This window comes from Saccopteryx leptura, chromosome 1 (assembly GCF_036850995.1).
Source record: "Saccopteryx leptura isolate mSacLep1 chromosome 1, mSacLep1_pri_phased_curated, whole genome shotgun sequence".
NCBI classification, from domain to species: Eukaryota; Metazoa; Chordata; class Mammalia; order Chiroptera; family Emballonuridae; genus Saccopteryx; species Saccopteryx leptura.
In genome coordinates this window covers 213,502,990-213,517,342 of record NC_089503.1, presented here as the reverse complement: position 1 = coordinate 213,517,342, position 14,353 = coordinate 213,502,990, and the positions used below count along the sequence as shown (strand labels likewise).

Here is a 14,353-nt window from a genome sequence, read left to right as displayed (position 1 = left end):
TCAGACCTCTCTGCAGGACAAGCACCCCATATCTCAGCTCCTGAAGCAACCCTCCCCTTGCCGTCTGGCGTCAAGCAGACTCTGTTCCTTCCCTTGGTCTTTCCTCTCTCGAGTTCCTAAGCCTGGGGAGTTCTGTATCTCGTATGTAGAAATACTACTTCCTTTAAAAGTCCGCAATTTACAACGTGTCTTCCTCTGAGAAGCTTTCTCCAGTACCTCTTATCCAAACATGAACTCCTTCTTACCTCTGTGTTAAGTAAACTCATTGGTTTATTACCTTATCATCATGTTTTGTGACTGATTCTCACTTGCTTTTCAGAGATATTGATAATCACTCTGGCAACATAGTTTTAAAAATAACATATAAAGAATTAAGTTGAGCCATGTGAAAATGCTGCTTTGAATAGGTCAGAAACAGTCAAATATTAGCAGTATCATGAGGTTCAACTTAACATTTATGTAGGAACTCAAGAAAGGCTCTTAAATAGTATGTCTTCTGGTCACCCTCTTCTTCAGGACATTTATTTAGACACTGCCCCACAATGGTTAAATTTCTCTTTCTAAAATCTATAAAAAGTTTCTGCCCAAACTGATGAACGGGTTTAGTTGTTTTTCCCCCCAAATATTGTTACTATTATAAGAAATGCCAAATATTACATTATGTAACTGAAATAACAGAATTTTATAGCAGTTCTTAAAATGTAGTAATAAAGAAGAAAGCATAAATAACAAAACCTTGAACTTACCTTCTTCTGTAGGATTAAACCCACAGATGTCACAAATACAGCGAACCCACTTATTCATTTCTTCCTCACTGTCTGCTACCAAGTAGAAAATCCGGTCAATGGTGTTGATGTCAAAAATGTAGCTGTTTTCAAACTCCTTTTTGTTAAATGTCAATCCAGCATCAACTTGTTGACATAAATTTAAATCAATAATACGGATAGGCTTCTTGGCATGATCATTTTTGTAATATTCCAGGACATCTGGATCTCCAGTTAAACGGCCACTGCGTAACACAAACCATCTCCTCTTCCATGCCTAGAAAAAAAACAAAAATATCCATCTCCTCTTAATTTGAGACATTTATTAAATCAATTTTTACAAAGCCATTATCTAGAAAAAAAGTTACATACAACGTTTTCTTTGTTTCCGAATCTATTACTCCAGCAGTTTATGGATGCCCAAATTAACTTAATAATGTGTGTATATATATATTTATTATTTTCTATTAGGTCTTCTAATAGAGTATTAGAAGATACTGACTAATATTAGAAGAGATTATACCGATACGTAGTACCAAGTCAACAAAACAAGGAAGGTTTAGTGTTTACTAACTACAAGAACAGTGATGTCAAGAGTGATGTCATAGAAATGGTGCCGTGAGGACACGGACTGAAAAATCTCCCCAAAATTTCAACAAGTTCAACAACCAGAGACAGAAAAATCTATCCTTGGAGCATCCGAGAGTTTCACACCCTGAAGGTGAAGTGCTATCAACAAGACTACTCTCAGATGCCATTAAGAAAAATTTAATATATTGAAAAACTTGGAGCTAAATGACAGAGAATTTAAAATAGAAATCCGAAAAATACTCAGAGATATACAAGAAAACACAGAAAGGCAATTTAGGGAGCTCAGAAAACAACTTGACGAACACAAAGAATATATTTCCAAGGAAATTAAAATGATAAAAACAAATCAAACAAAGATGAAAAACTCAATTCATGAACTGAAAAACGAGGTAACAAGCTTAGCTAACAGAACAGGCCAGATAGAAGGTAGGATTAGTGACATAGAAGACAAGCAACTTGAGGCACAACAGAGAGAAGAAGAGAGAGACTCAAAAATTTAAAAAAATGAGAAAGCCCTACAGGAATTGTCTGACTCCATCAAAAAGAATAACAGAATAATAGGTATATCAGAGGGAGAAGAGAGAGAAAATGGAATGGAGAATTTATTCAAACAAATAATAGATGAGAACTTCCCAAGCCTGTGGAAAGAACTAAAGCCTCAAATTCAAGAAGCAAACAGAACACTGAGTTTTCTTAACCATAACAAACCTACTCCAAGGTACATCATAATGAAAATGGCACAAACCAACGACAAAGAAAAAATTCTCAAGGCAGCCAGGGAAAAGAAGAATACGACATATAAAGGAAGGCCTATTAGATTATCATCAGATTTTTCAGCAGAAAGTCTACAAGCTAGAAGAGAGTGGACCCCAATATTTAAAGTCCTGAAAGAGAGGAACTTTCACCCAAGAATACTATACCCATCAAAGTTATCCTTCAAGTACAAAGGAGAAATAAAAACATTCACAAATACAGAAAAGATGAGGGAATTTATCATCAGAAAACCCCCACTCCAGGAAATACTAAAGGGGGTTTTCCAACCAGATCCAAAGAACAAAACAAAACCACGAGTAAAAGCTCCACCAAGAACACAATAAAACCAATTTTAAACTGTGACAACAAAAGCAAAAAGAAGGGAGGGAGAGGACAGAGATTAACAGTAGCAAAAGATGATGAAGTGCAGAAACACTTGCAAGATAGGGTACTACAATGAATATGATAGGTACCCTTTTCATTACTTAATGGTAACCACCCTTGAAAAAACCACCACAAAAGCACATGACTTAAAAAAGGTAGCAACAGAGGAAAGAAGTATGGAATACAAACAAACAAAAACAAATGACAGAAATACAAAAGAGAAGAATCAAACAAGATACAAAATTAACAGAAAGCAATTTATAAAATGGCAATAGGGAATCCACAAGTGTCAATAATTACACTAAATGTAAATGGGTTAAACTCACCAATAAAAAGACACAGAGTAGCAGAATGGATTAAAAAAGAAAATCCAACTGTATGCTGCCTACAAGAAACACATCTAAGCAACAAGGATAAAAACAAATTCAAAGTGAAAGGCTGGAAAACAATACTCCAAGCAAATAACATCCAAAAAATAGCAGGCGTAGCAATACTCATAATAATGCTGACTACAAGACAGCAAAAGTACTCAGAGACAAAAATGGTCATTTCATAATGATTAAGGGGATGCTGAATCAAGAAGACATAACAATCCTTAATATATATGCACCAAACCAAGGAGCACCAAAATATATAAGACAGCTACTTATTGACCTAAAAACAAAAACTGACAAAAATACAATCATACTTGGAGACCTCAATACACTGCTGACGGCTCTAGATCGGTCATCCAAACAGAAAATCAATAAAGATATAGTGGCCTTAAACACTAGAGAACCTGGATATGATAGACATCTACAGGACACTTCATCCCAAAGTGCCAGAGTATACATTTTTCTCTAGTGTACATGGAACATTCTCAAGAATTGACCATATGTTGGGCCATAAAAATAACATCAGCAAATTCAGAAAAACTGAAATATTACCAAGCATATTTTCCGATCATAAAGCCTTGAAACTAGAATTCAACTGCAAAAAAGAGGAAAAAAACCCCACAAAAATGTGGAAACTAAACAACATACTTTTAAAAAATGAATGGGTCAAAGAAGAAATAAGCGCAGAGATCAAAAGATATATACAGACAAATGAAAATGACAATACGACATATCAGAATCTTTGGGATGCAGCAAAAGCAGTGATAAGAGGGAAGTTCATATCACTTCAGGCCTATATGAACAAACAAGAGAGAGCCCAAGTGAACCACTTAACTTCACACCTTAAGGAACTGGAAAAAGAAGAACAAAAACAACCCAAAACCAGCCAAAGAAAGGAGATAATAAAAATCAGAGCAGAAATAAATGAAATAGAGAACAGAAAAACTATAGAAAAAATTAATAGAACAAGGAGCTGGTTCTTTGAAAAGATCAACAAAATTGACAAACCCTTGGCAAGACTTAACAAGAAAAAAAGAGAAAGTACTCATATAAACAAAATCCAAAATGAAAGAGGAGAAATCACCACAGACATCGCAGATATACAAAGAATTATTGTAGATTACTATGAAAAAGTTTATGCCACTAAATTCAACAACCTAGAAGAAATGGATAAATTCCTAGAACAATACAACCTTCCTCGACTGAATCAAGAAGAAGCAGAAAGCCTAAACAGACCTATTCGTAGAGAAGAAATAGAAAAAAACATTAAAAACCTCCCCAAAAATAAAAGTCCAGGCCCAGACGGCTATACTAGTGAATTCTATCAAACATTCAAAGAAGACTTGGTTTCTATTCTACTGAAAGTCTCCCAAAAAATTGAAGAAGAAGCAATACTTCCAAACACATTTTATGAGGCCAACATAACCCTCATACTGAAACCTGGCAAGGATGGCACAAAAAAAGAAAACTACAGACAAATATCTCTAATGAATACAGATGCTAAAATACTAAACAAAATACTGGCAAATCGAATACAACAACATATTAAAAAAATCATACATCATAATCAAGTGGGATTCATCCCAGAATCTCAAGGATGGTTCAACATACGTAAAACGGTTAACGTAATACACCATATCAACAAAACAAAGAACAAAAACCACATGATCTTATCAATAGATGCAGAAAAGGCATTCGATAAAATACAACACAACTTTATGTTTAAGACACTCAACAAAATGGGTATAGAAGGAAAATATCTCAACATGATGAAAGCCATATATGATAAACCATCAGCCAACATCATATTAAATGGCATAAAACTGAGGACTTTCCCCCTTAAATCAGGAACAAGACAGGGTTGTTCACTCTCTCCACTCTTATTTAACATGGTGCTAGAAGTTCTGGCCAGAGCAATCAGACAAGAGAAAGAAATAAAAGGCATCCATATCAAAAAAGAAGAAGTAAAGGTATCACTTTTTGAAGATGATATGATCCTATACATCGAAAACCCCAAAGACTCCACAAAAAGATTATTAGAAACAATAAGCCAATACAGTAAGGTCGCAGGATACAAAATTAACGTACAAAAGTCCATAGCCTTTTTATATGCCAACAATGAAATATTAGAAAACGAACTCAAAAAAATAATCCCCTTCACGATTGCAACAACAACAACAAAAAATACCTAGGAATAAACATAACAAAGAATGTGAAGGACTTATATAATGAAAACTACAAACCATTGTTAAGGGAAATCGAAAAAGATACAATGAGATGGAAAAATATTCCTTGTTCGTGGATAGGAAGAATAAATATAATCAAAATGGCCATATTACCCAAAGCAATATATAAATTTAATGCAATTCCCATCAAAATTCCTATGACATTCTTTAAAGAAATGGAACAAAAAATCATCAGATTTACATGGGAACTATAAAAAACCCCCGATTAGCCAAAGCAATCCTAAGGAAAAAGAATGAAGCTGGGGGCATTACAATACCTGACTTCAAACTATATTATAGGGTCATGACAATCAAAACAGCATGGTATTGGCAGAAAAATAGACACTCAGACCAATGGAACAGAATAGAAAGTCCAGAAATAAAACCACATATTTATGGTCAAATAATTTTTGATAAAGGGGCCAACAACATACAATGGAGAAAAGAAAGCCTCTTCAACAAATGGTGCTGGGAAAACTGTAAAGCCACATGCAAAAGAATGAAACTCGACTATAGCTTGTCCCCTTGTACGAAAATTAATTCAAAATGGATCAAAGACCTAAATATAAGACCTTAAACAATAAAGTACATAGAAAAAGACATAGGTACTAAACTCATGGACCTGGGTTTTAAAGAACATTTTATGAATTTGACTCCAAAGGCAAGAGAAGTGAAGGCAAAGATAAATGAATGGGACTACATCAGACTAAAAAGTTTTTGCTCAGCAAGAGAAACTTACAACAAAATAAACAGAGAGCCAACTAAATGGGAAATGATATTTTCAAACAACAGCTCAGATAAGGGCCTAATATCCAAAATTTACAAAGAACTTATAAAACTCAACAACAAACAAACAAACAATCCAATAAAAAAATGGGAAGAGGACATGAACAGACACTTCTCCCAGGAAGAAATACAAATGGCCAACAGATATATGAAGAGATGCTCATCTTCATTAGTTATTAGAGAAATGCAAATCAAAACTACAATGAGATACCACCTCACACCTGTTAGATTAGCTATTATCAACAAGACAGGTAATAACAAATGCTGGAGAGGCTGTGGAGAAAAAGGAACCCTCATTCACTGTTGGTGGGACTGTAAAGTAGTACAACCATTATGGAAGAAAGTATGGTGGTTTCTCAAAAAACCGAAAATAGAACTACCTTATAACCCAGCAATCCCTCTATTAGGTATATACCCCCAAAACTCAGAAACATTGATACGTAAAGACACATGTAGCCCTATGTTCATTGCAGCATTGTTCACAGTGGCCAAGACATGGAAACAACCAAAAAGCCCTTCAATAGAAGACTGGATAAAGAAGATGTGGCACATATACACTATGGAATATTACTCAGCCATAAGAAATGATGACATCAGATCATTTACAACAAAATGGTGGGATCTTGATAACATTATATGGAGTGAAATTAGTAAATCAGAAAAAAACAAGAACTACATGATTCCATACATTGGTGGGACATAAAAACAAGACTAAGAGACATGGACAAGAGTGTGGTGGTTACCGGGGGTGGGGGTGGGGGGTCGCGGGAGGGAAGGACGAGAGGGGGAGGGGGAGGGGCACAAAGAAACCTAGATAAAAGGTGACGGAGGACAATCTGACTGAGTGATGGGTATGCAACATAATTGAATGACAAGATAATCTGGACATGTTTTCTTTGAATATATGTACCCTGATTTATTGATGTCACCCCATTAACATGAATAAAAATTTTAAAAAAAAAAGAACAGTGATGTCGACAAATGATACTATAGAAATATTGGATACCCACATGCAAAATAATAAAGTTAGACTGTTACATTATTTAAAAATTAACTCAAAATGGCTCAAAGACTTAAATGTAAGAGCTACAACTATAAAACTCTTAGATGACAATATAGGGAAAGGTTTCATGACAGATTCGGCAGTGATGTCTTGGATATGACACTGAGAGCATAGGAAACAAAAGAACAAGTAAGTAAACTGAACTACATTAAAATTTATAACTTGTATACGTTGAAGGAAACAATCAGCTGTTGCTCTCAGCAAACGTATATTGGCAATCTGGACCTATACATACCATACTATGTATTCCCTGCACAAGTTTTGGAAAACTTTGAGTTTCATACTATGCTTAAAGTCGCCTAAAATTCTTTTACCATTATCTTCCCTAAAATCTGCATGACCAAATAGTAAAGGCAGAACCACATGACTGACACGGTCAGTTTCAGCAGTCTTTAAACCTAACATCTCTGCCCAGGAACCAAATTAAGCCTTCTTCCTCCTTGCTGGTCTTCCTTGGCTGGCAGTCAGACTGCAGAGAGGCCCGTTTTAGCAAGTCTCAGTCACCCCTACTCCAGACTGACCATGCAAAGTAAGATCACCCAAGAGGACACTCCAGGAAGTGGGAGACTGAGAAACAGGACAGTTTCTGAACCCCAATGAAATAAAATATTCCTAATGGCCACTGTACATTTGGAGATCAGGATGGAGAACCAGCCACAACATCTTGATACTGTGTTACTGAAAAAGAATAACCAGACAAGGTATGTCTCTCTTAGTAGTAACTTGGGGGTAATGGCAACTTTATGCTTATGGCATTTTCAGAAATTTTATTCATAGTAGTACATACATTTAGTGCTCTACATATAATCTACTTAGACAAAGAATGCTCATGATGTTGGTACCATAACACAGTCCAGTTCCCTCAAACATTATTTTTTTTTTTTTAGGTGAGAGGAGGGGATATAGTGAGGGAGACTCCCGCAGGCACTCCAACCGGGATCTACCCAGCAACCACATCTAAAGCCGATGCTCGCATACCAAGCTATTTTTAGTGCCTGAGGCTGATACACATGCTCCAATGAAGCTATCCTCAGTGCCCAGGGCCACACTGGAACCAATTGAGCCACTGGCTGTGAGAGAGTAAGAAGGAGAGAGGGGGGATGGTGGGAGAGAAGCAGATGGTCGCTTCTTCTATGTGCCCTGACAGGAAATTGAGCCCTGGACGTCCACACGTCAGGCCAACACTCTATCTACTGAGCCACTGGCCAGGGCCCCAAACATTATTTCTATTCCTTAACACATATCAGTCTTTTCTTAAAAATCTGCTACCCAAAACAATACTAGTATGACATGAGAGGGTTTCTATTTTTTATGTTTCACAAATTTTGGCATAGGTAACACAAAAGGCATCAACTAAAAACTGCTTCATTTTATCCTGAAAAATACAGGTGAGCTGAGAGAAAAGCAAATTAACTAAAATCCACATACACTTCTCTAGCAGATGTTTGGTCTTAGCCTCCATCCTTACCAACTTTTCTAAGTTTTGAAATGAGTTAATTCTGACCTGTAGTTTGCTGACGGAGAAGCCAGGAAGCTGGGACAATGGTGTGAGGCAGGGACAAAAAGAATGAAAAGTAAATGGCCTGAGTGGTCTATACACCAGCTCATTTGGTCTTTAGTATCTTGGATAACTATACCAATAACTGAATTAACTTGGGTGATAACTTTAGATTTAGCATTATATATAATAGATACTTTAAATTGTATCCATTCAAGAAAAGTTAGATTAAGAAGTAAATCAATGAGTTTACCTGTCAATAAGTTATTGATTCTACTGTAAATAGTGTGTCAGGTACATGTGGAAAGAAGTATACAAGTTAATTCACACCTGCTACTCTTGAAGAGTTTACTAATTATGAAGAAAATACTGTACCATACAAGAAAACATGTGAGAATATAGCAGCCCCGGCAAAATATCTGCACAAATGGACAGGCATTCTTTCGTGGAAAAACTTATGGCATCCTTTAATAAGACTAGTACAGAAATAACAAAGACCTAAAAATAATATGTAGTTCCTTAATATCATCAAGATTTTAAATTAATTTCTTAGTCTGACTTCAGCTCAAAGGCAAAAGTAAATGATTGTTGTCCAGAAGAAGGCGGCAATGTGGAGTTTTACACAAGCTTAAGATAATACTGAAAAGTCATAGTGTTAAATTAACATGAATTTAGCAGTTTCTGGATTATAAAAATCAATTCAGTTAATATATAAGATATCTATTTACTTTGTCTTCTTTTTCCCCCCTTCTTTTCCAAGTGAGAGGAGGGGAGATGGAGAGATAGACTGCTCCACCTGCCCTGACTAGGATCCACCTGGCAACCCTCATCTGTGGCCAATGCTCCACCCATCTGGCAACCAAGCTATTTTTAGTGCCTAAGGCAGAGGCTCCACAAAGCCATCCTCAGCGCCTGGGGCCAATGCACTTGAACTAATTGAGCCATGGCTGCAGGAGGGGAAGAGAAGAAAGGTTGGGGGAAAAACAGATGGTCGCTTCTCCTTTGTGCCCTGACCAGGAATCCAATCCAGGACATCCACATGCTGAGCCGACGCTCTACCACTACACCATCCGTCCAGGGCCATCTATTTACCAATAAATAAATAAATAAATAAATAAATAAATAAATAAATAAATAAATAAATAAATGTCATCTTTTAGTAAAATTATGTCTTTATGGATAGCTCCCTATAAAGCAGTAAGCTTTAAAAAGTAAGAGAGAAGTAAACAGAAAAGATAATACAGTGGTACCTTGAGATACGAATTTAATTCGTTCTACAACAGAGCTCATAAGTCAGTTCTTAAGCCGATACTGGACCAGTGCGCCAACGCGCCAACTAGCGGCAGCTTCCCGAATCACGACATATATCTCGGAATTTCGCTCAGATCTCGAACAAAAATATGAACCAAGTTGCAGCTTGTATCTTAAAAAATTCGTATGTTGGTCTGTTTGTATCTCAAGGTACCACTGTATAGTGTTATGTCACTTATCCAGGGCCATCAAGGAATCATATCTTTTAGTAATCAATTTCTCCAGAGAGTGCAGTTTCCACCTTTAACCACAGAAATGACTTTTTAAAACTTTAATGTCTCACATGGAAATCTTTCTAAAATGCCTTCTGACACAATTCATTGAACTTAACCTATCCATTCCTTAGTGACTCAGGGCAGGTATTAGAGACCTCAGTTTCTAGAGCGACACTTTGGAGAAGCTCTCAGGAGTGTTGAACTGTGTGGAGGGTCATTTGCCCTTATACTAACTAAATAGTGCCATACTGCTGTGCTTGCAGAGTTCATCTGTAATTGTTTTTATCCATTGTTACGTCTCCCTTCTAATAATATGGTCTGTATGATGCCAAACTGTTTCCTACCTCAAGGACCTGGCACATGCTATTTTCTCAGTCCAGTCTGTTCTTACCCCCAGTCTTTACCAGGCTCGCTCTGACCTTCAGGCCTTCCCTTCTCTGACCACCCTCAACCCAACCTTCCCAATGGAAAGCAGGGCACAGTGTTAGGGACTTTGTTACTTACCTATGTCCTGATTTTTGTAACTTTGCATCCAATTTTTCTTGGTATTTATTTATTAGCTAACACCCTAAGCAGACTGTAAAGTTCATGAAGATAGTGCCCATATCTGCTTTATTCGTCATTCCAAACTCAACGCATAGCACAATGCCTGGCACTTAGAAATCTTTGTACAATAAATAGAATTTCCCTATGCTTATAAAACTGTAAACTTTCTGAGACTATTAGATTAGCTACCTGGGACAGGTTGAATAGAAAGGTGTGCTTTCAAAACCTCTTCCACACAAGAGGAAGAGAGCTCCAATACTGAACATACGTATAATAAAATAAACATAAGGCAGCTTTAGTTAAATGCATGCACAGAACACCATAGGAAGATGACTGAAAGAGAAAAGAATGAGACGTATCCTTTTTCCATAGCATATGTGTCACTCTCTTGTCTTCTGGTTAACTCTGGCGCCCCTATCCATTTCACTGCTTCTCTGTGAAAACGATATTGTTAAATTGTAAAAGGCCCTTGGAAACTAAAAGAAACAGCCAAGAAGTGTGTAGCAGTGCATCGAGGTGCACTAGATAGATTGGGCTCGTGATTACAGAGGCCTGGGCAGACATTATATAAGAGACGGACACTTCTACAGCAGGAAATGACAGCATCCAAATGCAGAATTTAGCCAAGCAGCACCTGCCACTTATTTATTTATATTTTTAACATGATCCAAATGTGAATGTTTGTCTCGGTCACAAAATGAGTCACTCTCACTGAATCTGGCACAGATTAAACTGGAAAACAAAAGCAATTACATAAACGACACACTTTAATAAGGCAGATACAAAGGTCCTCTGGATTATGGTACAAAGCACAATTTAGCCACAGAATAAAGCTTGATGCTGGACAAGAGAACTGACATCAGCACCCTTGCTAATCACAGCACAAAAGCTTCTCTATGTTTTGTCAGAGCACAAAACGGGTCCACATAAATCAGTCTTTGTTATCTGAAAATATCTGGCATTCTTAAAGTTGGCCCTATTTTTATCCCTGCTGCCTTGGTAGCCCTGGAGAAAGCTGTCCAGTTGCCTCATCAACACTACAGAGCACAACGGCCAGAAAGGACAAGTTTTCTAGAAACTTTCAGAACCAAGCACTCGAAGCAATTTTCAGCAAAACTCATGTGGGAAAAAAAATCATTTTAACTACTAGACTACTGGCTGGTTTGCTTGAGAAGAACTATATCAATTTTTTGTTGTTGACATTTCCTGGATATAACAGACACTGCAATTTTAAATGAATAAATGATGCAGAAATAAGACTTCATCAGCAAGTCTGCATTTCAAAAGTACCATACTCTGACACAAGTATCTCATGTCAGGGTTTCAAGCTGCTACATTAACATCAAAAGAGAACAGCATGGATAGTCCATGGGTCCCAGAGGAAAATATGTTTAGATCAGACTGCCAAACTAAATAAATATCCATAATGTTTGGAGTATTTGCATTGCCATGTCCACAGTCCCTAAGCTCAGTGAGTACAAGTGCCTGTGGGATGAAGCCCAGCCTCTCCAGGGCAGGGCACAAGGTCCACGTCTCTCCCAACCTCATTTCTTGCCTCTCTGCCTTCTGACCACATTGGAAAGGCCTGCAGGTCCCCTCACAGTCAGCTTCTGGCCCTGCCTCTGGCCCTTACACATACCGTATTTCCCCATGGATAAGATGCTCCCGTGTATAATAAGATGCTCCTTCATTTTGGGAACCGAAATTTGAAAAAAAAAAAGTATTACACAAAGTTATTGAACTCAAGTTTTATTCATCATACAACTTTTAAAAGTCATACAACTTTTCATCACTGTCAAAACTGCTATCCGTTAGCTTGTCCTCATCTGTGTCTGATGACAAATCACTGTCTTCATATATTGCCTCGTCTTCAGTTCCATCTCTGGCATTTGAAATGCCACAACCACTGTATAAGACGCACCCAGTTTTTAGTTCCGAAATTTTCCAGAAAAGGGTGCGTCTTATACATGGGGAAATGCGGTACTTCTCCTTGGCACAATAACCCACCCCCAGGATTTGCTCACCCTCTTTGGGGCACCATCCCCGCAGGTCCCTCCACGCTCGCCATTCCTGCTTCATTCTTAGTTACCGTGTTTGACACCCCTAGAGTGAGTTTCTTGAGGGCTGGAGCCCCATCTCGTCACCCTTCATCTTTCTTTCCCCCCTTGCCCAGTCTCAGGGGGGTGCCCAGTCTGCCGAACATGCTGATCAAAGGGGCAAGGGTAAAATACAGAAGTTCTCACACTACTCATGGTTTATGGGGGTACTGACACGCTTGCCACCTGCCCAGCACATTTGCAATTCAGCTGACAAGAATTGTCAGGCAAGGTAGACGTGTATAAACCATAAACTACTACTAAAAAAAAAAATAGTATATCTCTACAGAGATGAGGGGTATTTTAGAACTTCATTTGAAAGGAATTCTCCTTTTAAATACTTTCTGTATTTAAGCAAAGTGCATATATTAAACTGAAGATAGACTTGTCACATTCAAGCAAGGGAATGGATATGCACATTCACATTGGCAAGAAAGTACACATGGCGTCCTGGCCTCCCTACATACAATAGATATTCCTAGCGGTTAAAAAAAAATTCAATCTGCATAGTCTGAAACCACTATCTGCAATAATATGAACACAGTCACAAAATATGCCTAATTTGCCTAAATGGCAAATGGGCCCAGTTATAATAAAAACTTGGTCACTGCTGCACACTTGTTCTCTGAGTTCTCTGTGGTATAGCTGACAGAGCAAGTGCCTGGTGGAATGTTTACCAAGACCCCCTAACATCTTCCCTGTACTTTTAATGGAAGAGCTAATTATCGAGGAAACAGCAAATATACGGATGGGCAAAAGAGAAGAGGTCAAGGTGCTCCAGCGATTCTCAACCCTAAATGAACACAGCAAATATGTGGAGAACTTAAAAAAAAAGAAAGGTGCCCGGAGCGTCACCTGAGATCCACTATAGCTTGGTATGGGGATTCAGCCCTGGCTCAGGCATAGGGAGTTTTAAAATGCTCAACAGGTGCCTGACCTGTGGTGGCGCAGTGGATAAAGCGTCGACCTGGAAATGCTGAGGTTGCCGGTTTGAAACCCTGGGCTTGCCTGGTCAAGGCACATATGGGAGTTGATGCTTTCCAGCTCCTCCCCACCTTCTCTCTTTGTCTCTCCTCTCTCTCTCTCTGTCTTTCCCTCTCCTCTCTAAAACAAACAAACAAACAACAACAACAACAACAAAAAAACGCTCAACAGGTAATTCTAACATACCACCAAGAATAAGAACCACTATCCAATCAATAGACAGAATTAGATTGCTCTGTAAAATAGAATTTTTAAAAAATCAGAGGTCATTTTAAGCACATGTCCAATTCCTTATCTTCTCGTGCCTTCTGCTCTTCCCAGTGTGGTTTATAATCCCCTCCCTACTTTTGTTCACAATATTTATCCTACTGACGAATGTTTAAACTCCTTCCTACTATTGGAGACCTCATTCATTCTTCAGAATTCTGTCCAAATCTGCCCTTTTCCTCACCACCCCTTCTCTCTGGGCTTTCAGCAACCCATCAACTACTGCCCTGAAATGTCTCTTGCATTGCGATGGAACAGTTTGGAACCATCTGTTATTTTTACTACGCATATTTCTAGAAGTTCCAAATGCTTGTGAATTATTTTCCCAACCAGACTTCAAGTTCCTTGAAAGTCGAGACCATGCTGTAAATGTTTTTTGTATCTGTGACAGCGCTTCACACATTGTGAAGCCCTCGAAGCCTGGATGGAATGTTTTTAAAGTCTTCCGTTCAGCTCGTCTAAATGATCATGGGAAGCCAGTGATCTTTAGTGAAAG

General features: G+C 37.9%; 1 protein-coding gene across 4 annotated transcripts in view; it reads right to left on the bottom strand.

The window, feature by feature from the left end:
* The window catches only part of GAB1 (GRB2 associated binding protein 1), a 125,994-nt gene that overhangs the window by 36,614 nt on the left and 75,027 nt on the right, over nt 1-14,353 (bottom strand). For all 4 annotated transcript variants that reach the window (XM_066385840.1, XM_066385827.1, XM_066385835.1 and 1 more), the window contains exon 2: nt 747-1,041. In XM_066385840.1, coding sequence (XP_066241937.1) covers nt 747-1,041 — 295 coding nt within the window. The remainder of the gene's footprint in view (nt 1-746; nt 1,042-14,353) is intronic.